The sequence below is a fragment of the Aspergillus eucalypticola genome, assembly GCF_003184535.1.
Source record: "Aspergillus eucalypticola CBS 122712 chromosome Unknown BO83scaffold_44, whole genome shotgun sequence".
NCBI classification, from domain to species: Eukaryota; Fungi; Ascomycota; class Eurotiomycetes; order Eurotiales; family Aspergillaceae; genus Aspergillus; species Aspergillus eucalypticola.
In genome coordinates, this window is record NW_020290318.1 from 86790 (window position 1) to 110158 (window position 23369).

General features: G+C 50.3%; 9 protein-coding genes across 9 annotated transcripts; 4 read left to right on the forward strand and 5 right to left on the reverse strand.

Annotated features, from left to right (window-relative positions):
* Positions 1–1594: 1594 nt before the first annotated feature.
* Positions 1595–7671, reverse strand: BO83DRAFT_458511 (ECM29 family proteasome component; the record flags this gene model as incomplete). Its single annotated transcript, XM_025537138.1, has 4 exons — positions 1595–2256; positions 2280–2313; positions 2488–2687; positions 2764–7671. 4 exons carry the CDS (start codon positions 7669–7671, stop codon positions 1771–1773), a joined length of 5628 nt encoding a protein of 1875 aa, XP_025382402.1. The 3' UTR covers positions 1595–1770.
* Positions 7672–8087: 416 nt separating this feature from the next.
* On the reverse strand, positions 8088–12814 carry BO83DRAFT_432391 (putative SNF2 family helicase/ATPase; the record flags this gene model as incomplete). The annotated part of the gene is made up of 5 exons (XM_025535619.1): positions 8088–8639; positions 8703–9160; positions 9226–12460; positions 12536–12717; positions 12781–12814. 5 exons carry the CDS (start codon positions 12812–12814, stop codon positions 8088–8090), a joined length of 4461 nt encoding a protein of 1486 aa, XP_025382403.1.
* A 935-nt stretch (positions 12815–13749) lies between these two features.
* On the reverse strand, positions 13750–16017 carry BO83DRAFT_325901 (PMM-domain-containing protein; the record flags this gene model as incomplete). The annotated part of the gene is made up of 7 exons (XM_025528023.1): positions 13750–13999; positions 14070–14144; positions 14210–14526; positions 14578–14640; positions 14742–14807; positions 15436–15581; positions 15618–16017. The coding sequence occupies 7 exons, from the start codon at positions 16015–16017 to the stop codon at positions 13750–13752; spliced, it is 1317 nt and encodes a 438-aa protein (XP_025382404.1).
* A 633-nt stretch (positions 16018–16650) lies between these two features.
* Positions 16651–17890, forward strand: BO83DRAFT_383330 (uncharacterized protein). The gene has a single exon (XM_025532443.1). The coding sequence runs from the start codon at positions 17128–17130 to the stop codon at positions 17599–17601; it is 474 nt and encodes a 157-aa protein (XP_025382405.1). The 5' UTR covers positions 16651–17127; the 3' UTR covers positions 17602–17890.
* On the reverse strand, positions 17731–19538 carry BO83DRAFT_383331 (putative endoplasmic reticulum DnaJ domain protein Erj5). Its single transcript, XM_025532444.1, has 3 exons — positions 19303–19538; positions 19175–19240; positions 17731–19096 (listed from the first exon to the last, which is right to left on the reverse strand). The coding sequence occupies exons 1-3, from the start codon at positions 19373–19375 to the stop codon at positions 18045–18047; spliced, it is 1191 nt and encodes a 396-aa protein (XP_025382406.1). The 5' UTR covers positions 19376–19538; the 3' UTR covers positions 17731–18044.
* Positions 19539–19612: 74 nt separating this feature from the next.
* On the forward strand, positions 19613–19801 carry BO83DRAFT_325881 (uncharacterized protein; the record flags this gene model as incomplete). Its single annotated transcript, XM_025528022.1, has 1 exon — positions 19613–19801. One exon carries the CDS (start codon positions 19613–19615, stop codon positions 19799–19801), a length of 189 nt encoding a protein of 62 aa, XP_025382407.1.
* Positions 19802–19954: 153 nt separating this feature from the next.
* Positions 19955–20629, reverse strand: BO83DRAFT_412524 (uncharacterized protein; the record flags this gene model as incomplete). The annotated part of the gene is made up of 4 exons (XM_025534412.1): positions 19955–20183; positions 20276–20334; positions 20369–20523; positions 20569–20629. 4 exons carry the CDS (start codon positions 20627–20629, stop codon positions 20117–20119), a joined length of 342 nt encoding a protein of 113 aa, XP_025382408.1. The 3' UTR covers positions 19955–20116.
* Positions 20630–20811: 182 nt separating this feature from the next.
* BO83DRAFT_325848 (putative COPII vesicles protein Yip3) lies at positions 20812–21333 on the forward strand (the record flags this gene model as incomplete). The annotated part of the gene is made up of 1 exon (XM_025528021.1): positions 20812–21333. The coding sequence occupies one exon, from the start codon at positions 20812–20814 to the stop codon at positions 21331–21333; it is 522 nt and encodes a 173-aa protein (XP_025382409.1).
* On the forward strand, positions 21246–22975 carry BO83DRAFT_188221 (uncharacterized protein). Its single transcript, XM_025526527.1, has one exon. The coding sequence runs from the start codon at positions 21360–21362 to the stop codon at positions 22488–22490; it is 1131 nt and encodes a 376-aa protein (XP_025382410.1). The 5' UTR covers positions 21246–21359; the 3' UTR covers positions 22491–22975.
* Positions 22976–23369: the final 394 nt, after the last annotated feature.

A 23369-nucleotide genomic window follows, 5' to 3' on the forward strand; every position in this document is an offset into this window, starting at 1 on the left:
AGGCGAATGGAGAGGAGGCAGCAGCCCAACTGCCACCTTTACGCGAATGGCGTGTTTTTCTGTGGGTGATCCAGGGAGAAATGAGGTAAAAGGGAGAGGGGGAACAAACCCCCGGGATGGATGTGGTTAGGTCCGTACCTTAGGCGAAGAGACTTGGTTCCAATGAAGGCCCTAGGATACAGAATCTACTAAGTACTAAGGAAGTAGTACTCGACTATCCTAGACCATGGATTGCAGATGCCAACCATGTGGCAGCGAGGGTAAAAAGAAAGAAGATTTGAAATAAAGCCCGCCGGGGCCGAGAGAAGAGGAACAGACCAGTCATGCTAGCCAGAGCAAAGTTGCTACCAAGGATGCTGATGGGACGATGCTTTTCCTTCCTCAATTTTGGGGTCTAACATCTCCTTCCTGGCATCCAATTAGGTCCAGGAACTTTTCAAGTGGAGTAGTACTAACCATGATCTACTTCATGACACACATGTGTCGCAGCTTGTCTTCTGTTTACGATTAATTGATTGATTGATTGATTGATCGATCCGTTCCCTCCGTGAGCACTGGCAGGCTATAGTCGCGACCTGAATATAGAACCAGGGTTCACGGTTCAGGCTGGAATTTGGGGGAGGGGAAAGGCGTCAGGTGAGTTCGGCCACGCCGATATATACGGGGGGCCGTGAACGAGTCATGATTGCTCTGTCTCATCTGGTCAGGTTTGGGTCGGTATCGGACGATGCATCCACTTTGAGACTCGCGAAGCCACGATGGGTGCAAGCTCCGGACTGGAATTGGAGCATCTAACCCAATCCTTGGTAGGTTCATGTCATGTTTTTTCGGGGCCGAGCCACGCTGGGTGGCTGCCAGAAGGATGCTAGCCAGACAAACGGATGTATCTATATTCAAATACTGGCAGTTGAGAAAAGTGGAAGAGCTGAAAGCGCATCCACCCAACCTTACCAACCTTAATGGCGGGGGAGTAAGTAGTTAGTAGTATGTACTTACTAACTACTTTGTAGATAGTTCCCCCTGCCTTGGTCCTGATCCGTCGGATGGATGGATGGCTGGCTTTCAATGCCGGCTAGGAAGTTACTACTACTTCCTAGTAACTTACATTACGCGATGAGAAGGCGTACGGGCCACGTAACAACCGGCGTATGCTCGGTCTACATACAGCAGATATCACCCTGAATTACCAAGCTGCGTCTGTACCAATAGCCGGTGCTAACCCAGGTGAGTCTAGCCTTGCGCTGCTAGACGCGCCTGGGCCAATCTAGATTCCTCGGGCTTGCCCGCAACCACGCTCAGTTGCTGCGAATTGAAAGCAAACAAGATCCCCCGTCACCGCTTCCTCTCTCTTACTTACTCCTTCCATCCAGTCCCTCAGATCTGTCCATGGGACGGACATCCCATTCTCCGGTCAGTGGTGGCTTGGATGAAGGATGATTGGTTAGGCGCAGGTCTGCATTACGCTACAGAGGCAAGTTAAGGTTGGGTATTATGCACCTTGGCTATAATCTAGATATCTATCTATCTGATTTATTGTAAGTCCTCCGGCGCTTCTGCCCAAACGACACCCTTACAACCGCTCCCCGCCCCTTTCCTGTGCATGCCTCCTGTTTGGGACGGGCACATTCAGGAGTGGCTCGGGTTCCTGACAATACCCAGTAGAGGTACGGACTAAGGTGGATGATACACATACAGTACTAGAAAATCCCATGATCAATCTTCCGACTCTGAGACATTCTTTCCCCCGCATACGTACCCATGTCACAGGAATCATTGCAGATGGACGAGTGCCCGATCCAAGATCTGTCGCACTGGTCCCGATCTTTCCTCTTCCCGCCAGCTTTTCACCAGTTTCTGGATGGCCTGATCGATCGGGAGTTCCGTCTGCTTGCAGAGCTCAAAGTATGCGACAGCTGCTTGGGCGCGTTCAGCTCGAACGGTTTCAACGGAGAGGTCTATCTCATGGGCGAAGATCTCTACGGTTAGCGCCGCCAAGGACTCCTGGGGCCCACGGCGATCGGGTTCGCCACTCCGGTCCGATGCCCACGCCCCGATTTGGCGAAAGACTGCGCGCAGCTCCCGGTACAATGTAACCTGCACGTTTCTGCCCCCATGGCCCACTAGGATTCTGTGCAACACCGGTCTCAACTCATCCAGATGTCCGTGGAGGGCTTGATTCCCGTTAGCATATTGATGATTGGGTGGAGATGCCAACTGCAGGGGAACCCACTCTTTGCTGAAGTATGCGATGCAGAACTGAGGCATTGTAAGATACATACCACACAAGCCGCCAACGTGTCATCCAGGGTTTGTCTACAGAGGTAATCAGCAACTGCCGTGTATCCTCGCCGAGTCACACGAGACTATCTCTCGGATTTTTTTCCGCCAACATATCAAGACGAATCAAAAGTAACCCCGAGAACAGAGGCATGAGTAGAAAGGAAACGCGTGGACTGAGAGCATACGGGATACAGACAGGGAACATACTTCGGCTTTTGATCCTTGCCTGAATCCACATCCATTGGATCTCCTTGATCTTCAACATCATCCAGCACGTGGGTGACAATGGCAATAGCGTCTGACATCAGATCCAAGTCTTTGCGTGCTTGAGCCACTCCGCCAAGAGCAGCAAGCGCATGGGGGCGATATGCAGGGTTATTCCGCTTCGCTTCTCTGATAGTGATAGTCTAGAAGGGAACAATTTCACCGGCAGTCAGAGAGCGGCCCATCGAAGTTCTAAATGTTTCGGAGGAAAAGGCCTACCTTCATTGTTTCTCCAAGCGTTGGCTTCTCTTGCCATAATTTCTTCGCCTGGCCCGAGAACTTCACAAACGCTTCTAACACAACTTCTTTGCCCTCCCACGTTTTCCCGGCCACAGCTCTCTCCAGCACAGGCCAAACATACTCGCCTGTCGAGAGATCAATTTCCGAGTCCAGCGACATGATAGCCTTTGCAAGCCCCAAAGCTGCCGTATGCTTAATGGCCCACCGGGCCGATTCTAAATTGCTGGACACCAAGTCGGTAATCTCCTTGATGTAGAGAGACACCGTGCGGTTGCCTCCGACATTATCCTGCCACGTCTTCTCGAAAACCTCTCTGACGTGCTCATCCAAGTCACATTTGGACACAAATATGAATGGCAGTGCAGCCGTAGCGAAGGCCATAAACCGGTCATTAGACAACTTCGAAGCAGCTTGTAAAATCTCGGCTGAAATGACCCGCTGATTAGAGTCTTCGGCGGTCATGTATAGTTCTTTGGCATGTTCGATTGTCTTTAGCACTCGATTCTCCGAGGCGAGACGCAGGAGATAGCCAATAGATGTACAGTAGGATGCACTGACGGTGTCATTGCGATCCACCACGAATTTGCCGAGGAGCTGTATGAAACGATCTGCATAGGGGCGGAAGAGCATGGACCGCATGCTTAAAAGGACCAAAACCCGGCTACAGCCAACCTTAGATGGAAGCCCAACGGCCGAGCGCAACACACCTTCAAGCCTCGTGGCAAACTCTTTCATACTCTCTTCATCCAGCATGTCTATGAGGTACCTTTCAATCACTTCCATCATGGGAGATGTTCGAATGCTGGACAATCTCATCTTGTCGATATCTTGGCCTGTCAGACCATACTTATCGGCGTTTAGATGAACGTAGTTGACTGCTTGAGGCTCCATTGAACTCAAAGAATTCAAAAACTGTTCCATCATGTGAGGTATGAACGGCCGCAATGGTCCGCCGGGGCTTTTTCGGATCATTTGAATCAGGGCTCCGATGGCAAATCCTTGAACCTCCTCAACACCGGATTCCATGCCCTTATCGCTCAATAGGAATGGGATAGCGCTTCGTAGCATGGTTTCAGCTCGCTTGGTATCAGTGTCGCTTGTCTCCAATGTGCGGATAATCGCATTGGTGATCGTCTGGCAAAGCTTCAATGCTGAAGCTCGAACGGTCTCTTTAATATCATCTAAAAGCTTGAAGGCCTTGGTAAAGATTTCATCCATGTACTGCTCGTACTTTTCGGGCTGACGACCCTGGATTAGATCGGCGATTGCAGTACAACTTGCCTGCCGAACCCTCCATTCCCGACCCGCCAAGAGGCTCGTCAACAGGTCATTCATGATCTCATCAAAATGGATCTCAATAACTTCCATCGGATCCTTGACCAAGGCCTTCCAGATGGTATTCATGGACCGCTGAACATTGGGGTTAGGGTCGAATCGGTAGCGAAACAGCTTAGGATAAATCTTAGGGTTCTTCGCCAGGTAACCGTTGACGCTCGAGTCAGAAAAGATACTGCTGATGCCCATTTTGCTGAAGGCCGCACGACTCGACCAGAGGGCATTATTTGAAGCTAAGGACATGAAGCGATATACAAGGGTTGGGTCACCGGCTTCGGATGCGAGGTTCATGATGTCTTTGTAGGTATTGACCGAGGAACCACCACCAGTAGGGAGAGCCCCGGGTTCGAACAGCTCTGTATTTTGGCTGACCCTGCCACCCGCGAGGGTTGAATTGTTCTCGGTGAAGGAGTTGACCAGGTCACGCACTAAGTCGTCTTTCAGGCTTTGGTCGCCCATGCCATAAACGAGGCTTAACCCCTGTGCACCAGTTTCCTGTACCACCTCGTCTCGGTCAACAAGCAGGCTGCTAAATGAGCTTTGGCAATGACGCAGACGATCTTGCATGAGGGATAGATGACCGCAGTTTTTGACCAAACTCAATAACCAAATAGCAGATGCCCTTTTAAGCGACGGTTTTGGTGCGCCGCATTTGGCGATAATTGTGTCAGCCACATCCGCAAGCACTTGTTCCGGCACATATGAGTCTGGCGACTCTGAGTCTACATCGAATTCCAGAACCAATGATTTGGAGTTCCAACCAGCCGCAGCATTGCTTAGCGCTTCACCGACTGTGAAATGTATCTCAGGGCTGCGGATTTCATGTAGACCATAGAGGGCTTCCGTTAGGGTACTGATATGTGAACCACCAGGGTCCTCCTTCGGAAAGATCAGAGAGAGGAGCCCCAGTGCCATTATGGCCACTTCGCTTTCGGCCTTCGCATCTCGTACGAGAACGTCTCTGATAGCTTTCCATTCCATATCAGAAAGAATAGAAGGAGACAGAATTTTGGAGAGACTGAGTTGTCCAATTGCTAGCTGGGCGGAACGTCGAAGAAGTGAGTCGCGCGCGTTTTCGATCATGTCACGGATCGTATGAACGAAATGATTCACATGGACGTTTGGCACCTTGGCTATCATGTTACGGAATGCAAGTCTGCTCAGCATATATGATAGTGCTAACACTGCTCCTCGAACCCTAAGTGCACCCTCGCCAACTGCAGTTTTCCATGGCGTTATACACTCTGAACACTCCACAACCAGTGACATGAGGTCATTATCAGGAAGGGCAGGATGAGAGGCTAGGATTCCAATTGCGCGGGCAGCCATGGCCTGGATGTCTTGGTCGTTGCTCTTCAATGGGGTTCGCAGCACTAGTGTCTGCGGGACCACCGCCTCCACTATGTCGTTCGAGGCTAAAGAGCATATGCTGACGAAATGCTTTCCGCATTGCTGCAGTCCCTCCCGGCTCTCGCGGGTAAGGCCGGCCAAAGCGCTGTTCAAAAACAGAACAACCCCTTCTTTGTTGATAGCCCGAAGATAATGTTTAAGAGAGGATCTTGCGTGTTCGTCGGATGTAAGCATCACGTCAAGTTTAGTGTCCCAGTCTTGGTCGACCTCTATGGTGGTATTAGAAGCGGAGAGTGCCTCCCAGAGCAGTATGTTCCTGATGAACGCTATAATGGAAGCAAACGCGTTCTTATAGGGACCCGACACAATTTCCGATGCAGAAGAACCAGATACTCCATTTGAGGCTGCGGACCCAAGTATGAAGCGAGTAAGTTCCGAAAATCTTGGAAAGTCATACCACATAGAATCTTTTCTGGCTATGGCCGAGTGGCTATCGTTTGAAGGGCTCAAAAGTCGGTGCCAGAATGGATGTAGACCTTTCTTGCCTTCCTCCATAACTTCCTGTTTGTTTTCTGACCCGCGCGCGATTGCCATGAGATCTATCCAGCGGGCGACAACATCGTGGTATGGCAAGAATCTGTTAGCAAAACGTACAGCAGCGTACTGAGGACCGCGAACGACAGCGAACCCGCTAGCTGGATCTTCTCCTCCAGGGTAGTTATTCATCTGCCGAATCAGAAAAGGCCGCAGTTGGTCTTGGAAGTCACTGTCCCAGCTATCTATTGAAGAGTTGAGTATGCTTCCCAAGGCTTGTTCAATGCTCACAAATATCTGGGAGCTGGAATCGTCGGAGCTCAAGGAAGCAAACAGCCACTGAATGAGATCAAAGCCAGATAGACCTTCCTGCCCATTGTACAATTCAAAGTTGGTTTTGGGAACCAAAATACCGATGCTTTCGTACGCAAGACCCCGTAGACTCAGATCTGTACTTGGAAGTCTTTGCCCGCTGGCCGCTGGACTCGGCCATCCTTGAGACTGTATGAAATCTCTCAAGCCTGCTATGAGCTTGGGTGCCACTTCATCCAGGTCAGATGGAGAACCCATTTTAACAACCCACGTAGTGAAGTTGAATATTTGTGTTCTCAACTTCGAGGCCAACAGTCCTTGTGATGACCTTGCAGCATCTGATAGAAGGCCTTCTTCAATCACCCGCATAACACTCACTCTATCCTTTGTCGCTCTAATCGATTTTCCAAGGAAAATCAGGATTCTGGTCTGCAAAGCAGGTCGCGCCGGAGGTGCGCCATCGGGCGTCCCGTCTCCAAAATACAAGCCATAAAGTTGTTGCACAACCTCTGCCGCCTCCATGTCCGGAATGAATCTTTTCAAAGTTTCTTCGCCATAATCGGAGAGACGGGAGTTTGCATCTGCAGACGCTATGAGAGCAGGTAAGAATCGCTCTGTGTCGCTGAAAGCTCCACTAGCCAAGAATCTTAGAGCATTGACTTTGGTTTCTGTCAGATTCAGACCACCTTCTGCAGAAGGATTCCATGTTTCTGTTATTGAAGCGTCCTTGTTCAAAAATGTATAATCTGCAGGAGACAACCCGGGACAAGTGGGCGAGCTCTTATCTGCGGGGGCAAGGAGCAGCAATTTCTCAAACCATTTCGATAGAAATTGCGTATCTTGGCCGGACAGACCTAGTCGAGTCTTGAGCTGTATATCATCATCGCTGCCCTTTGGTGGTAGCTTAAGCAAGGGCAGAAGCCGCAGGACAAGGTTAAATACCACGGCGGCTTGGTTGACAGATGTCCCGATCTCAGAAATTCCCTGAAGCAAGGGAAGCAGGATTTCGACTCTAGCATCTGAGCCCAGGCGGTCAATACCTTGTTGAAGGTAAATCAAGTCGAAATGCCGGATGAGCTGGGACTTTTGCTCTTTGAACTGCTTCAGCAAAGCCGTGACCGGCAGTTTAATAGACGGGGCTTGGACTCTAGTGTTGACATGCTGGCAAACTGCAATCACTTTATTGCGAACAGCAAGACTTTCAGATCCCAGCTTCAATAAGAGGGGAGGTAGGTATGTATTAAGCAGGGTTTCCAGTTTGGCATCGGTATCCGCCAGCGCAATCCGAAGCTCAACCTTGGATATCAAGCTCAACTCGCGAGCTTCGGAGCTTGCTGGCGTAGTGTCTGTAGCCATGGAGGTTGAGGTTATGTCTAAAGAAGAGAAAGATTACCACATTGATGTATTTTTGGTTCTGCAGTAACTCTATAAAGCTTCCTCAGGAGTATGATTGGGGGGTAATGAGTAAAAGAGGTTCTTGAGTCTGAGCTCAAGGCAGGAGATCCAACGTCACCCCCGCCAACCCGAGGCCACGATAACATCCCGATTGGGAAGACAGTATCCACATTAGTCATCATCCGGGGCTCAGGTACCGCCGTGTGTCACGGAGTTGTATGATGGTATTAATGCCTAAGGTGTCTCGGAACATTGAGGATGTAATGACGAAGGTAAGCCAAACATTACATTTGATAGTAGAGGTAGATAAGCAAATTTTGATGGCATGAGCCACACTAAGTGAGTCGTGTAATACAGTCGTCATCTTTCGCTGAAGGTCACGCGTGGGCAGCAGCCACGCTTCTCCGTTCAGCTGCCTCACCCCTCAAGAACCTTGCAACTTCACCTCCGGCGTCGGCCAGATGGGCATTCATGGGTTTGTTCTGGTTCGAATTACCAAAAAGACACTGCCATAGATCATCCTTCTTCACCATTTCACCTCCTGATGCCCCGCCTGCCATTAACTTGGACAGTGCTGCATCTTGCATCTCTAGAGAGTTAGCCGAATCAATGGCAGTTTCAGTGAGTTTGGGTATTGCTGTTCCATTATCCGAGGTACTAGTGAGCTGTTTTTCTTTTCTTTTCTCCTTCTGCATTATGTGGGTTAAGCGACGCGACACCGAGAGGTCATAGATCGACTGCTCGACAGTGTCGGACACCAGATACATCCAAACAGTGGTTGGCCGATGTTGGCCAATGCGGTGTACACGAGCGATAGCCTGAAGCTCAATTGCGGTGTTGATCAGAGGCTCACAAAGGAAGACATGGGTGGCGTTCACTAAATTGAGACCGGAGGAGTGTGCCTTGGCGTGTAAGAGGAAGCATTCAACCTGAGTAACGATGAGAAGTTAGACGCTGCTTCCTAAGCCAGATTGGCAATATATTATACTTACTGCAGGGTCACTTTTAAAGGTTTGGATGCCATCCTTGGCGTCAACGCTGCTGAAACCAATTTTGAACCGGGAAAGGGCATTGGCGAGGATCTCAAGAAAGTTTTTGTATTGAGAAAATACAACCGACTTGGCCCCGGGATCATGCTCCCGAAGCCATAAGATATGCCGTGCTAAAGTATCGATCTTTGTGCCATAGGAGCTATCCAGGTCAATGTTTTTGATTTCTTTCAACGTGCTCGAGCTGATATCGGCATATATAGAGTTTTTCGAAGGACGTTCGAACTCTAGTTTAGTTGGCGCCTTCTCCTCCTGCACGACAAACTCTTGTGGCTTATACGTGATCTGGTGGAAGTCGTTTGCTTTCAAGCGTTTTTTGCACGTGGGACAAGTTCGATGCTGATGCCACCACATTCGCAAGCAGTCCTTGCAATATTTATGACCGCAAACCGTCAGAACACCTGCATTAGGTTAGCACCACCGCTACATAAAGGCACTGACTTGGATTTGTACTGCTGATACTGACCGACTTCGAACCCAGACTGGCAGATGACACATATCCTTGATGTCTCGTCTGAGCCAGACTCATCTCGCAGATGGATTAGGTACCGACGTTTCGCTCGCAAAGAAGAGATTTTCTCGTCAATTTCACTCTCCTTTTTGAGCTTCGAAGTGAAGAGTGTCACATCCAATGGCTTACCAACACTGTTTTCGTCATATGGGGCAACAGTGTCAGATATCTGCTGCAGTTGACGATAATATTCAAGCCGATTGTTCATCGTATCTCGAAACATCTCAACCTCCCTCTCCAAGCTGGAAGCAGCCTTAGACTGTTCAGCTGCCAGTTGGCTTGCATGTCTTAGCACGAGACTGACATTCTCAAGCTCTGCACGCGCTCGAGAACTTCCTTCATTAGCTTGCCATTCAAGCGCGGTGGTCAGGCTGCGAAGCTCGCTGATAATGCCTCGAAGGGATCCGAGTTGCGGATCAGGCTTCAGATTACTGCGTAGGTTCATCACTTCCAGGAATAGGGTTGGAGAAGGCCCTTCACCCTTTTGTGCTTGGATAATTCCTTGCTTAACTTCATGGGCAATGAGAACGTTCTTTTGTCCAGTTAAGCAATCATGACGGTCGGCGAACATTGCGCGCAAGGCTTCCATATAAACGTACATTTCATCCTGGTGCTTAGTGGATTTTTCATACTCGTCACCTTCTAGCTCCGACTCGTCCTCTTGATCGATGAGTGACTGGGAGAGGAACTTTATCATGGTTTGTCGCCAGTTATCGTACTGTGCAGCATGCTGATTCATGGCTTCACAGAAGTCTTCGAATCTCTCGATCACGCGCCGACCTTCTAGCCCTGTGCTATATACCTGAGGCATCATCTTGGGAATGCTCACAAATTCCTTCTTGTGCGACTTCTCCCTTATCATTTTCATGTAATGGCCGACCTTTCGGGATATATCAACCAGCATCTCCTTCCGGATGGATTTAGCTGTGGTATACGCCTCCTCTTCCTGTTTCTCGAGGAGTTTGAACTGTTCAGAATCATTTTCCGTGAGCTTCGGATCTGACTTGATCTGGTAATACGCGTTACCCATAAAGAACACACAGATGTGCTGGACCTCGAGAGCTGAGCGCAGTCTCTGACGATATGTACCAATGCGTGTGTTCTTTTCTGTTTCTTCCGCCTCGTTATCACTTAATGAGTCTACTGACACAGAATCTTGGTTATCGTCTGCGGAGGTGACTCGACTCTTCATCCGTTCCGTTTGCAATCGGTCTCGACATTCTTTAACGATCGCACTTGCTCGTTCCAAGCACTCCTTCCAAAGTTGAAGTGCTTCATGCTTGCGCATTGCGTTCTCCAGCAACTGCCCCCGCCGAAGCTGAGATAGGAGCAAAGTGCGCTCTTCTGCATGTATAAGCACGTCATTCTGGTCGATCATTACCTCGAGAACCTCATTTACCGACCGTAAGGGACCGTTGTATCCAACGCCCAAAGTCCGGCGACCTGTGCCTGCAGGATGAAGGCAGGTTTGACGGAGCCTGACTAGCCAACTTCGCATCTTTTCCACCACTGACGGGTCATTAGGGTTCCATTCATCAGTTGTCGGTGCGCCTGATAAATCAAGGCCACAATCTTCACACATCTGCTCGTACAGCTGGCCATAATGTTGCTCTTCCACTGCAGTGAAAGGGACTGTTATAACAACCCTCTTCTGTGGTGGCAAACGAAGCTCATTGCGAACATGGTCTTTGCTATGACGAAGGGCAATTGTGTGAACTATGTGTGCTAAGATAGGTCGGAAAGACACGCATAGCCTATTCCAGATGAAGCCACAATAGGGTTCGTAATGAAGAAAGAGCAGCAAACCCAGAAGATCTGCAATATCTTTACGAAGAGGCGTTCCAGTTACCGCCCAAGCCAGTTGACGTGGAATCAGACGAGCAACTCTCGCTGCATTGCTGACACCGCTTTCAATCATCTGTGCTTCATCTAGGCAGACCCGCCACCAGGATATCTGAACAAGCGGCGTTTTTCTTGCCTCAAAACGCTTCTCATGGCGCAGGTTTCGCTTTGGAGCATCACCAGAATAGTGGACCTCCCGAGCAAGAACGTTGTAGGTAGTCAGCACAACATCATGATCCGATATCAGCTCGACCAGTTCCTTATCTGCTAGTTTCTGATGACGCTGGATCCCTTCATAGTGATATACACTCAGCCCTGGAGCATGCAATTCAATCTCTTGCCGCCACTGCTCAAGGATCGCCGGGGGCGTTATGATCAAAGTCGCTCGTGATGGCTTCAAGCCGTCGACGCGTCCATGCTGGCCTGTATCCTCCGAGAACGTGAAGCGTCGATGGAGGCAAATCAAGGTGATCATTTCGACCGTCTTACCCAAGCCCATCTCCTCGGCTAGTACGCCCCCGTTGAGGACGTTCTCGGCATCATACCAGCTTGTGATATTGGAAGTAACGACCATAAATAACTGACTGGCGAAACACTCTTTACCATCCGCATCAGTAAACCTAGTGAATGATACCGGCAGGTCACTTGTAGGTTCCCGCTTTAAAGGAGCAATTCTCCCGTCTGGTTGGAGTTCCACGCCTTCCCTTTGCAACAACCACCTGACTGCCCTTCTTTGAAAGGGGAAAAGCTGACACTCCAACAAGTCACACTTTATATCTGCAGATGAAGCAGGGTTGTCTGGTGGAACATGTACATTGTCATAGAATTCGCGTGGGGACCAACTTGTTGCACCCATATCCCTACGGTGCTTTTGCCGAGGGTTTTCGAATATTGTGTCATCATCATCATCCCGCAAGATGTACCTCGAGAAGACTTTTGCCGGACCAGCCAGCATCTTGTTGATGTCTGGGACATCAAGGGAATCTCTCCACATGATAAACGTCTCCAAGCTGAACGTCTTCCTATCAGACAGACAGTGAAGAGTACATTGATAACATATTGAAGGCACATTCTTCTGAAAGTTATCGGCGCAAGCAAGGCTTGAGGCGAGAGACAGATGATTACCCAATCGAACGAGCTCGGGATCAGATCTTTTAATAGTGAAGACTGTTTCACGCCTAAAAGCCGACACTAGTGCCAGGCTGAGACAGCTATGCAGCCCTTCATTCTGAACAGTAGCAGACTGGGTTGGAGCAACCCTATTTACATCGAGGATGACAGGTACAGTATCCAGCAGCTCGGTAGCAACGTCCTTGTCATCTCGATCATGAGTTACAGAGTCAAATTTCTATCGAGAATCAGCAAGGTTGGTCTAAAGAGACCCGGGAGAGTCCGGCTCCTGTCACACAGGGAGGATACATACCAAGCGCAGGTTGAAACGCGCCAGTGGTATATAACCTATTGGTACTCGTGAGTCCGATAAACCATTGAGCTGTCTTAGACTCCGAGTTGCCGAAGCCAGCTTGCGACGTTTACTCGGATGCTCATGGGTCACTGGCTGCTCGGGCCTGACGAAGGCAGTGGCCAATGATTCCGGGACATTGCCTGAAGCGTGAAGGTTAGGAGGGAATAACAAGTTATGCCAACTAAAATGTCGAGGATTTATACCAGGATAAGAAATTTCTGCATTCAGTACAGTCATGCCGCCCCCTCTTGTCTCTGACGCCTCAGCTTGCCACCAAATAAGTGTTGAGTCGAGTAATACTCTCTCACTGTTGCTCCGATACGGCGATCTGATAAGAAAATCTCACGTGCTGATAGGGCTGGGTTATATTAAGTCCGGAATCTTTCCGTTCTAATGATTGGCTTAGTCAGTCAACCATGAACGCAGAGGCCATGGAAAACATGGATGCTCTGCAGTGCTATAAATTGGAAGATTTGTTCATATAGTTTGAGTTCCATCTACTTTTGAACACGTTTGGGTCTCAAACATGTTTGCACCATGATCTCGGGCACCGCATGCCTCCTAACTGTCAGTGTCGGGTCTCTGCTCTGGACTAGTCCTGTTGCTGGAATTACAGCGTTTCGCAAGTGAGATGGGTTATTATTATTCACTTATGATAGAATACCCTGGACCGTATTTCTGTTTCTCTTGTTGCTGTACAAACCATTTAGAGCTGGCGTTAGGTCTTATTTCATAATATAATGTTCTCTATTCTATCTAATCTCTGCTTTACAAATTAGTCCTTTCGTTCCCAAGGGCCTGCTTACAACATCTAATTGAGGGATCAGGATCTACAGCTTAAATTCCGCATGCGGCATCATTAGCTGGACTCCGTGTCAGGAACTCGCGGACCTACACTGTCACTTTCTCATCTTGTGCTTTTGAGCATAGTGGTTTTTCTTTTAGGTACAGCGCCTACTGTTTTCGTAACCAAGGAAGTGCTATGAGTTTAATGGACCAGATGACGGAAATGATCGACCAAGGTAAAGGCACAATAGCAATATGCAAGACGTTTTTCGCTGTCCTATTCATAGAGAACGCCAAATCCTGTTGGCTAGTAGATAATATTTAGCTGATATGACCGTTCCGGACCCTGAATGCGATTATGGCCCTCGTGTCTTCCAAATCATCCCCTAGAGCTGGAAGAGCTCCCTCAACTGTCTCATGGTGTCATCAGGGTCCTCAACGGAGTGACCGATCGTCCTAGGGTCACTGTAGATCTCGTAGTCGTTACCACCAGGGAATGTCTTGTCACCGAAGAAGTGGATCGTCTTATAATCGATACCCGTAATATCTTTCTCGGCTTCGACGTGTTGTAGGCAGTAAGTCTTGTCCCAGCCGGTCGGGAAAACGTCAAACGAGATTTCACCACCAATAGAGTAGCTGTTCAGAACCGTTAATAACTGTAATGACCATACGCAGTCACTGAGGGCCTGGTGATCCTATTACATACCTCAGACCATAGTCAGGGAACTCCTTCTTGAGCGCATCTACAAGGTCGCGGCGGATGTTGTGAATCTTGTCATACCTGCTCATAAATTCAGTCAAGAGTCCTGTATATGTTAAGCACCGAGCTACCACTCGTATACATACGCTTCAAACTCCTTCCGTTCCTCGGTGCTAGCATTTCTGCCAATCGGGCTAACGTTGATCATGCCATTGCGGAATTCGACGAAGGTGCCGCGCTTCTTAGGAATCTCCAAGTTGGCGATGTACTTGAGCAAAAAGTTGACCAACTTCTGATATTTTTCCTCTCCCAGCCATTGGATGAAGCTGTTGCTTTGAAGAGGCTTGCCCAGGCGAAAAGCGGTCAACCCGTTCTCGGCGAAGCAGAAATCGAATAGGGTTGTGACGTCCGTGGTGTTTCTACCGAGCTGTTCTTGCTGCTTGGGAAGATTCGAGCCCCCAACCTGACAATGTGAGACTGCGCGCTGAGCCTAAGAGCAATGAAGACAACTAACGAATCCGATCGCGCACTTGTGACGCAGCTGAGAGAGAAGCGTGAGCATCTCCGGGGTGACATTCTATAAGCGGTGTAAAAAAGAAACAGATTAGTTTTTCAAAATACTAAACGAATAGACAGAGCAATTCCAAGGAGTTGATCATTTCATTCTTGCGAACTTACAGCTCGGGCAGGCGTTAACGTCTTGTCGACATCAAAGAGACAGATTGTGCCCTTGAGGGGGCGGTCCTGCAGGGCAGGATAAATTCCGGCTGCTTCAGTGGCCATAATGAATATAGATTTCAAAGATAGTTGAGGAACAAGGTAAGTGAGAGAGACTCTGAAGCCAAAGGCGCAATTGACTGAGGGGCAATTGGACTATGTATCTTTTCAGGGGCGGACGTTGTGACAGCCGCATGCGGTGAGCTGGAGGGACAAGCGGGGGTTCCAGACAAACATTCGTACAGCTAAACCGTATCGGGCGGCTTCCAGACAGCTAGGCAGTGAGGCACCAAGGCCAGGCCCAAGGCGGTCAATCTCCAATTTCTCCATACGGATGATCCACGTGGGGCTTGCTTCGCTTATCGATAAGTGTGATAAGCCATCCGGTGGTTGCTGAGAAAATCGCAGGAAAAGGCGTGAATAGTACTACTCCGTACATATATTACCGTTGCCATTGTGCTTGTTCCTCTTTCATCTGTGGTCAATGTATCTCTGAATTCGAGCGTACAGATACTGATAGTGTATACAAGTTCCATTTAAGACTAGCTACAGGCCGATATGACTCTTGTATATGAGGCAGACAACAACGCCAGACCAATTCAAACTCCTTCCCATCGCGCGTGAAATGTCAACGGCCCATGGTCGTCTGAAAGACCTTGGCTGCTAATTCACTCAAAAGCCTTGCTCGATCCGTTTGAGGAAGCTGGAGGAAGACATCGTAAACGCTTTTTCCTTTGGCATCTCGCACTGCACCAAGACGATTGCCAGCGACTGCGCCAGCCAATGCTCCAGGAGCATTAGCTACGATGAAACCGAGAGCTCCACCACTAATCCCACCTACAACGGACCAAAACCGAGATGTCGGGTGTGAACGAGTCTGACCGTCAGCATCTGTGCCTTCGCTGGCAAGGCCCTCTTCACGCAGCATTTCTTCAAACACCGACCCGAATTGCTCATTTGCACGTTGCTCACTATCAGCAGTGCTAGTGCCAAAGCCAAAAGCGGACCAGGGAAATCCTCCTGCACCTCCACGGGGCACTTCCTCCTCTTCCTCCTCGACACCGCCTGCCATCCTCATCGCATCATACTCCCGTCGGCGTGATACATCTGACAACGTGTAATAAGCATCGCTAATCTCCTGGAACTTGCGTGTCCGAGCCGCCCTCTCTGGCGAGTCGACGGGGACTCTGTCTGGATGAGACTTCAAAGATTCCCTACATAGTTCAGAACGGAGCATGGTCGCAGCATGATGGGCATTGACTCACCTTTTGTATGCATTGCGAATCTCTTGTTGTGTCGCCCTGGGAGATACTCCCAGTACCTTGTCTACATTTGGCATTGATTAGTTCGGACACTTTCTATACAGTATGTAGAAGTTGGCATTTCGTACAGTAATCACGTTGTTCTAATCCACAGTCAGTTCATATGTTAAAGTCATAAAACACATTCGTGCAAGCTTACTAGGCATGTCTAAATGTCTCTATGTTAGAAGATGTGCCGTGCTCCTAACTCAGATGGTGAAGAGCCAGATGAGTGTAGCTTCATTCGTGTCCAACTCTTCCTAAGAGGTCATGACTCGGCGGGGGGAAGATGACGTCGACGAGGCATTTATGCCTCAGGCATCAGGAAGCACGGAACGAAGGTTCGGCCTTTTCCAGCGACTCAATTCTGACTAAACAGCAGAGACGGGAAGCCCCTGAGGGCAGCACCAATCATGGGGATGGCGCCAAAGTTAGGACGCCCGGAACCACTATCACCAGCCACTCGTAGAGAGCGCTGTACGTACGCTGCAGATGCTAGCCACTGCTAGGAACACACTAAACAGTAGGCACAGTTCGGTGTCTAGTGATGGTTTTCAGCTTTGCCTCCTGCACAGACGGGGGAGTAGTCTCACCTAATCAATCCCCTCCCCCCTTCATTTCATTTAACTTCCCTCACACGGCTCGCCATGCTACTTTAACCCTCTCAATTGCACGCCTTTTAGGAGATTCAAAGTTGTCTATGATAGATCATATTTGCAGTCACATTCAATTGACAGCAGTGTGAACCACCCCAGTTTGTGACTTGTACAATATCCGCACCGCGACCTAGTTGTGGAGCTGGCCAAAACGCCTGGACCTCAATTGTGTGCATTTGCAGCACGCTACGACTCCGCAATAGCGCGATTGCTTTTTACAGGCTTCACCAGCACACAATACATCCAGAGGGGTCATACTTTCGTGCTTCCAGCCATCTTTATCAACTAATTCGCTTGGGAAAGTACTGTGTTAGCATTGGCCGAAATTTCAAATCTGACCCTGCCAATAAGTCGCTCAAGCACCCATATATTCAGGAACACCGATTCAAGATGGGCTGGTTTGATGGAAAATCTTCATCCTCGTCTTCCCATCACTCTCATTCCCGCCGACGTTCTTCCCCCTCACGACGTTCCACTTATTCAACTCATCATCCTCGTCACTCTGCTCCCTCGATATTCAGTCTGAACGGCGGTGGTAGTCGTGTCGGACGCACCAGCCCGTCCGTGCTCTCTTCGTCCTCATCGCGGCGCGCACGGCCCCGAACAGGCTTCGTACAGAAGGTGGTTCGCGCCATCAAACGCTTGCTCCGTGACATTTACGACTATGCGCGTCGGAACCCGGTGAAGGTTCTCATGCTGGTTGTCATACCGCTCCTCACGAGTGGTGTCCTGCAGAAATTGCTCGCCATGATCGGAATCCGACTGCCAAAGGGGCTTTTTGGCGGGAACTCATCGAAGCCCAGTGGCAACAGCATGTCAGACAATATCAAGGGCCTCATGAACATTGCGAAAATGCTGATGTAACTACCGAGGCATTGCTTTGCGGTCTGTATTCCAGCGCTTCTGCACTTTGATGTATGAATGGGAATATCAGCGAGAATTAGTCAGAAAAGATAGACACGACACGATCATGATACGACAATGACGATACGACGCAAACTTGACCTGATGCTTCTTGGTTACGATGTCCGTTGGCGGTTGCGGGTGAATCCAAAGAGTCATGTTCCCGATATGTTTTTGATATTTATCGTTTACGGTGTTATGCAAATGTTCAAGTATTTAGACACGAGTTCAATGAAACGTCCCCACGGCCTTCTCGCCTTCAAAGATATTTTTTGGACACCAAACATTATTTGTACACATGGCAATGGCAAGAATTGTTCGTAAGCTCTTTGGGGGGAAAAGCATCGAACCACAGAGAATATTGCTTACCAAGTAAGCGGGTTTCGCTATCTATGTCGGATTCTTTACGATCTCTGAGACCGCTTTCCCCGCCTCCTTGCCTTGGAAGGTCTCGCAGAGCTGGCGGTGCCTTCAGTCGAATCCTCCACGACTTCGGAAAGCTCCTCCTCTGACTCAGCACCGCTATCCACGGCATTTGAAGTGAGCAACCTGCCAACCGTCTTAGAGTAAACCCAGCCCGGCAAGCGGAAGACCATCGTGTCACGAATTGTCGGACGCTGAATCTCATCGACGTCGAGCAAGAATTCCTGACGCTCGCCATCTTCTGTTTCCTCCTCCAGGAACACATTTCCAAGAGAGTCGACAATCAGTACCTTCCCATTCTCAGCAATCACCTTCTTCCGCTCCCCGGTGGGCTCCGTCTGAGGCTCGGAAGTGGGCGTGGCCGTTCCAGAGTTCCGGGATGTCGCCCGGCCACCTTTCTTGCCCTCTTTGCGGTTCTCCCTGTCCATCATGCGTTTTTGGCGACGGTTCATAGGCATAGCATTCTGTTCGGGCTCCGAAGCCGGTGCCGGGGTTGGGGCAGGAGCTGAGGCACCATCAAGACCGGGGATACCCCGGACACCAGATTCATCACCCCAGGCAGCTCTCCTCGCTTGACGGATGTAACGATCGACGAACTCCCGCTGGCGCTTCCAGCCCAGCACCAAAGCAGCGTAGTGCGCACCACCACCAAAGACCAGAAACAAGCCAATGAGCACGGATCCCAGACCAGGACGGAATCGCGAATAGTAGTAACCAGTTCCCTTCCACTTGGGGAAACCATTCTTCAGGAAATGGTCGTAGCGCTCGCGACCGGGGCCACGGAGGATATTGGCGACGGTGTTGAGGCGAGCGGAGCGCTCATGAGCCTCCTTCACGGCCGCGGCGATTTCACGCTTCGAAGGACCATTGTTGACATGGACACCGGACTTGGAGGACTTGGAGCGAGACTTGTCCTTGGAGCTGTTGGCGATGAAGGACCGCTTGACTTTATCAGGATGCAGAAGTCGGGACTTCTGACGGTAGGCCTTGCTCAATTCGTCTTGGTTGGCGTTGGGTTTGGCGCCGAGAAAATCTGTCCGTTTGGAAAAATGGTCAGTGGCGGGGGACTTTGGAGGTGGAAGGGGAATTTGTTTGCTCAGGGGAAACGTACCGTAGAATGTCACATTGGGACCTTCTGCAGCGGCGAGTTCGTCATTGATACGGAAGATTTCATAATCTGGAGAGTCGCAGAGATTTAGTATGTGGGAATAGAGAAGTTTGCGGGATGAGAGAACTGACCTTCTTTAGTCCAAGCCGCGGCCAGAACAATCAGGGCTACAAACGCAAACAGACGAAGTGCGATAGACCTCATCGTGGAAGAAGGGAGCGGTCAAGCCGCTGGGACCTAAAGCGAATGAGAAGAGAACGAATGAAACAGAATGAGCAGTGGAGAACAATTGATGCGCCAAACAAAAGACTACATGCAACTCATGTTCATGATTCAACAAGTGGTGAAGTACTTTGTTAACTTGTTCTTCCTCCAGAAACGAGATAGGTGGAATCCTCAGGCGACGATACCGCCAAAGCAATGATCTGTCATCAGGCAGGAATGGCGTTACGCTTACGTGACGAGAGAGCTAGGCCTAGAATGGGCAAATCCGGGTTCACCGCCCAGATCGGTATGGAACGCCTGAAACGGAATTACGGTACGGGTCCAGTGGAGTCTGCAGCTGCACGACGTGGTCCAATAAAGGATCCAAGGCCAGGTGAGGAGAAATCGAAAAGAGGAGATAGGTAGATGGAAATGTGATTGATACCTAATGTTTGCAGAAGTGGCTATTCCAACTCACAGGCTGGCTGGCAGTAGAGAGAGGGGGGTGGTGGTTGGGACAGCTGGGGTTTAAATTCGAGACAAGTCCCCTCTGGCAGTAGTGTAGTGGATAGTGAGCGAGTTACTGAGTGCTCTTCTTCCTCGAATTACCACCTGAAATAGGGCATATCAGGCATGGAATTGGAAGAGCAGTGGAAGATGATTGAGGGGAAGTGATTGGGATGGCTTCCTTGAGTAGTCAACCCTCAAGAGTGATCGTTCTATCTCTCTCTCTCTCTCTGTCTAGATCTCTTCTTCCGCATCCAGCTTCGAAGGGTCTGTCTCTCTACTCTCTCCACCCATTGCTGCCCTGCTTTCTATTCTTAGCGGGCCTCATCCACCGTGTGTCTTGATTGGATTCGAGGGTCCATGAAACCGGAGCAGTGACTGGAGCAGTGTGACTCAAGCGTCGGATCCAAACGTGCCTTGTTTATTTGCCTTGCCCTCCATTCATCCGATACCTTATAAGAAGCACCCGAATCCACTTGTCTTCACAATTAACCTTCTTTGTTGCTGGGCGGTACCTCTCAAGCCTGTTACAAGGCGGATCGGTACCTGGAGGGTACTTACTTCAGTTACTTTGTCTGTGCTTCCCGCCTGGGACCGCCGGGGGGGGAAAACCACGAGAAAAAAAAATACCGAGACCAGTACTGGAATACGCCTAGACTAGTTCGGTGCTTCCAGGCTGCCAAAACGCCTCGTTGGTTTTGCTTTCGGGCCAGCTAAGCCGCTTCCAATCTTCCTCGACAAAAACATTCCCCGGTCTCTCTTCTCTCTCGGTCCTTCCCCCTTTTCTTTACTGCTTTTACTACACCTCATCTCCATCGTCTTACCGTCTTCAGTCTTCTCACACGTATCACTATTTTCCCGATCCAATTCATCTCTTTCAATTATCTTTCTCCTACCTTATCTTACAAACTTCCCCCGAGTCTCCAAAAATGCCTCTCCAGATCCCCATTGATGCGATTACCTCGCGCTTCGGCGAACGGTTCAACAGCGTTCGCTCTCAATCCCTCGGCACGCGCTTTGCCAACCTGCGTCCCATCTCCGAATTCCTGGACATCAAGCGTGTCTCCAAGCCCGCCCACTTTGGCGAGGTCCAGAGCCGTGTGAACTACAATCTGTCCTACTTCTCTAGCAACTATGCCGCCGTCTTCGTGATGCTCAGCATCTACAGCTTGCTGACCAACCCCCTGTTGCTCTTTGTCATCATCCTGGTCACCGGTGGTCTCTACGGCATCGGAAAGCTCCAGGGTCATGACCTGGAATTGGGCTTCGCCCGGTTCAACACTTCCCAGCTGTACACCGGACTGCTAATTGTCGCGGTGCCTCTGGGATTCTGGGCCTCGCCCATCTCCACTGTGCTCTGGCTGATCGGAGCCACCGGCGTGACTGTCTTCGGCCACGCCGCTTTTATGGATAAACCGATCGAGAATGCTTTTTCCGAGGAGGCGGTCTAGGTGGTCGGCCGCGAACTCCTTACGGTATGCCCCGATGGGGAAGACCACCGGGGGCACGAGTGGGGAGAGAAAACAGACGTGCAGCTCCGTGGGTGGACGGTGCGGCACGGATCGAGGAGGTTGACAGCGAGGAGGAGGGGGATGCATACGCTCGATCGGCGTATGCGAGGCATTCGGCGGGTCGGGACGAGGGTGGAGGGCCTAGGTTGCGCAGGCGGAAGATGGATTACGATGATTATGTGGACGAGATGAATTCGATTGATGGGATGGACTATGATCTGCGTGAGGACATGGACAGCACGGTGGCGTATGCGGTTCAGCTAGCCATGAAGGACAAGGAGGAACGGTTGGTGGATCAAGCCTTGGAACGGATTCGACGCGCTCAAAAGCAGGGCCAGAAGAACGTACGACTTTCGAGTCGAGAAATGGAGGCGCTGGAGCGCAAGCGCATGCAGGCAAACCGGACCCCTGATCACGACTATCGGAATACAAGTCCCCAGGTTTCCCCCGGTGGCAGCCGATCCTCGAAGCCGCCGGACAGCCCCAGCAGTAAAAGGGGAGCGCAACGGAGGGGGTCCAATGCCTCGACAGCGAACAAGCATAGCGTGCCCTCACCGTTAGCCGAAAACAACGCTGCCTATGCGTTCTGGGCCTGGACCTCGGGGGCCTCTGGCGGGTCCCCAGCTTCTGCACGTTCGCCATCTGCCCGCACGCCTACAAGTCAAGCACCGCCTCGATCCCCTCTCCAGCCAGCTTATGCCTTCGATCGCCTGGCTTCCGTCCCTCAGATTCGCACACCGGTGGGCGTGAAGAGTCCCTCTGTGCGTTCCCTCCCTGACGATCCACAGTGGGGGCCTCCATACCCTCCGCCGTATCCAAGAGAACCGCCGCCGTACCCGACCGATCGTCGACGCCCCGAGCCAACTCCATACATGTCAGGCTACCGCAGCGTCTTTGACGATTCTGCGCGTAGCAACAGGCGAGGTGTGAATGCTATGCCGGGGGCTGCGACGGAGGGGCGTCTCAGCGCAGAGGAAGAAGAGGAGGAAGGAAATAGTTCCGATACCAGCGCCATGGTTGAGCGCCGCGTGGCCGGCAGTACGCCGATACGGGGGCCAATCGGGCGAGGCAGTCGACCCCGGAGCAGTCGATCTTGAACCCCCGAATCGTGCCCTTTCATAACGTTGCTTTCTTTTCTATCATGGGCGGCTCATGTCGCAGCTGATTTAGCTTTGAATGTTTCTTGCGTGGATTCCCATGGTTGATTGTCTTGCGCGTATAAAACGTAATGGAGTTCGTCTAGAGCGGGTACCTGAAATGATACAACTATTGATAGTGATGATTTGTTGTCCAGATGATCATATTAGTAAATGTTAGTAATGTAACGCGTAGGGAGGTCCCCAAGTAGTAGATCAAGGTGGCAGTGAAGTATGTATGTATCCCTGCTGACGAGGGAAGCGAGACGAACTCGTGATACAGTTCATGCTAGTCACCGTGGCTGGTGGCGGTTTCCGAAACCTAAAACTGACTGACTGACTGACTATAAGAATTGTATCGACTGTATAAGACGATTCGAGCAGAATTGTGTCTGCCTAGACTACTAACTGGGCAAGTAGTAAGTAAGTAAAGCAAGATGAATGTATGTTATGAAGGAACTAACTAGTTAGTTGATTAATTGGGGCCTGAAATGCGAGGAACCGCGGACCGATGACGTCGATGAGGTCATGGGCACATTGGCTGTGCAAAGAATGCCAATACCAGCTTCTGCTTTGCTTCCACTCTGGATTTACTTTGCAGAGCTTCCGACCCAGCCGGCAGTTCATTGGATAGACTTTGGGATCTACTATGTAGACTACTACTACTCTTTCAGCAGTGATGCCACTCTCCTGGCCGGTGGGCCCTTTTCGTCGTCACCATCTGGGCAGTTGCGCGTTAAATTAAAGACGGACTCGGTCTCTCCACCGACCCAGTCTTTTTGCTCTTCTTTTCCCTTTAGTCACTCTTTTATTCCTCTCCTCCTCTCTCTCCCCCTCGCT

Excerpts from the sequence above, each read along its gene's own strand:
- BO83DRAFT_383330 (XM_025532443.1), top strand. The coding sequence starts at position 17,128 with ATGGGCTGGTTTGATGGAAAATCTTCATCCTCGTCTTCCCATCACTCT.
- BO83DRAFT_188221 (XM_025526527.1), top strand. The coding sequence starts at position 21,360 with ATGCCCCGATGGGGAAGACCACCGGGGGCACGAGTGGGGAGAGAAAAC.
- BO83DRAFT_383331 (XM_025532444.1), bottom strand. The coding sequence starts at position 19,375 with ATGAGGTCTATCGCACTTCGTCTGTTTGCGTTTGTAGCCCTGATTGTT. Across the intron at positions 19,241-19,302 it reads CGCGGCTTGGACTAAAGAAG|ATTATGAAATCTTCCGTATC; the intron begins GTCAGTTCTCTC and ends GCGACTCTCCAG. Across the intron at positions 19,097-19,174 it reads TCCCAATGTGACATTCTACG|ATTTTCTCGGCGCCAAACCC; the intron begins GTACGTTTCCCC and ends CCAAACGGACAG.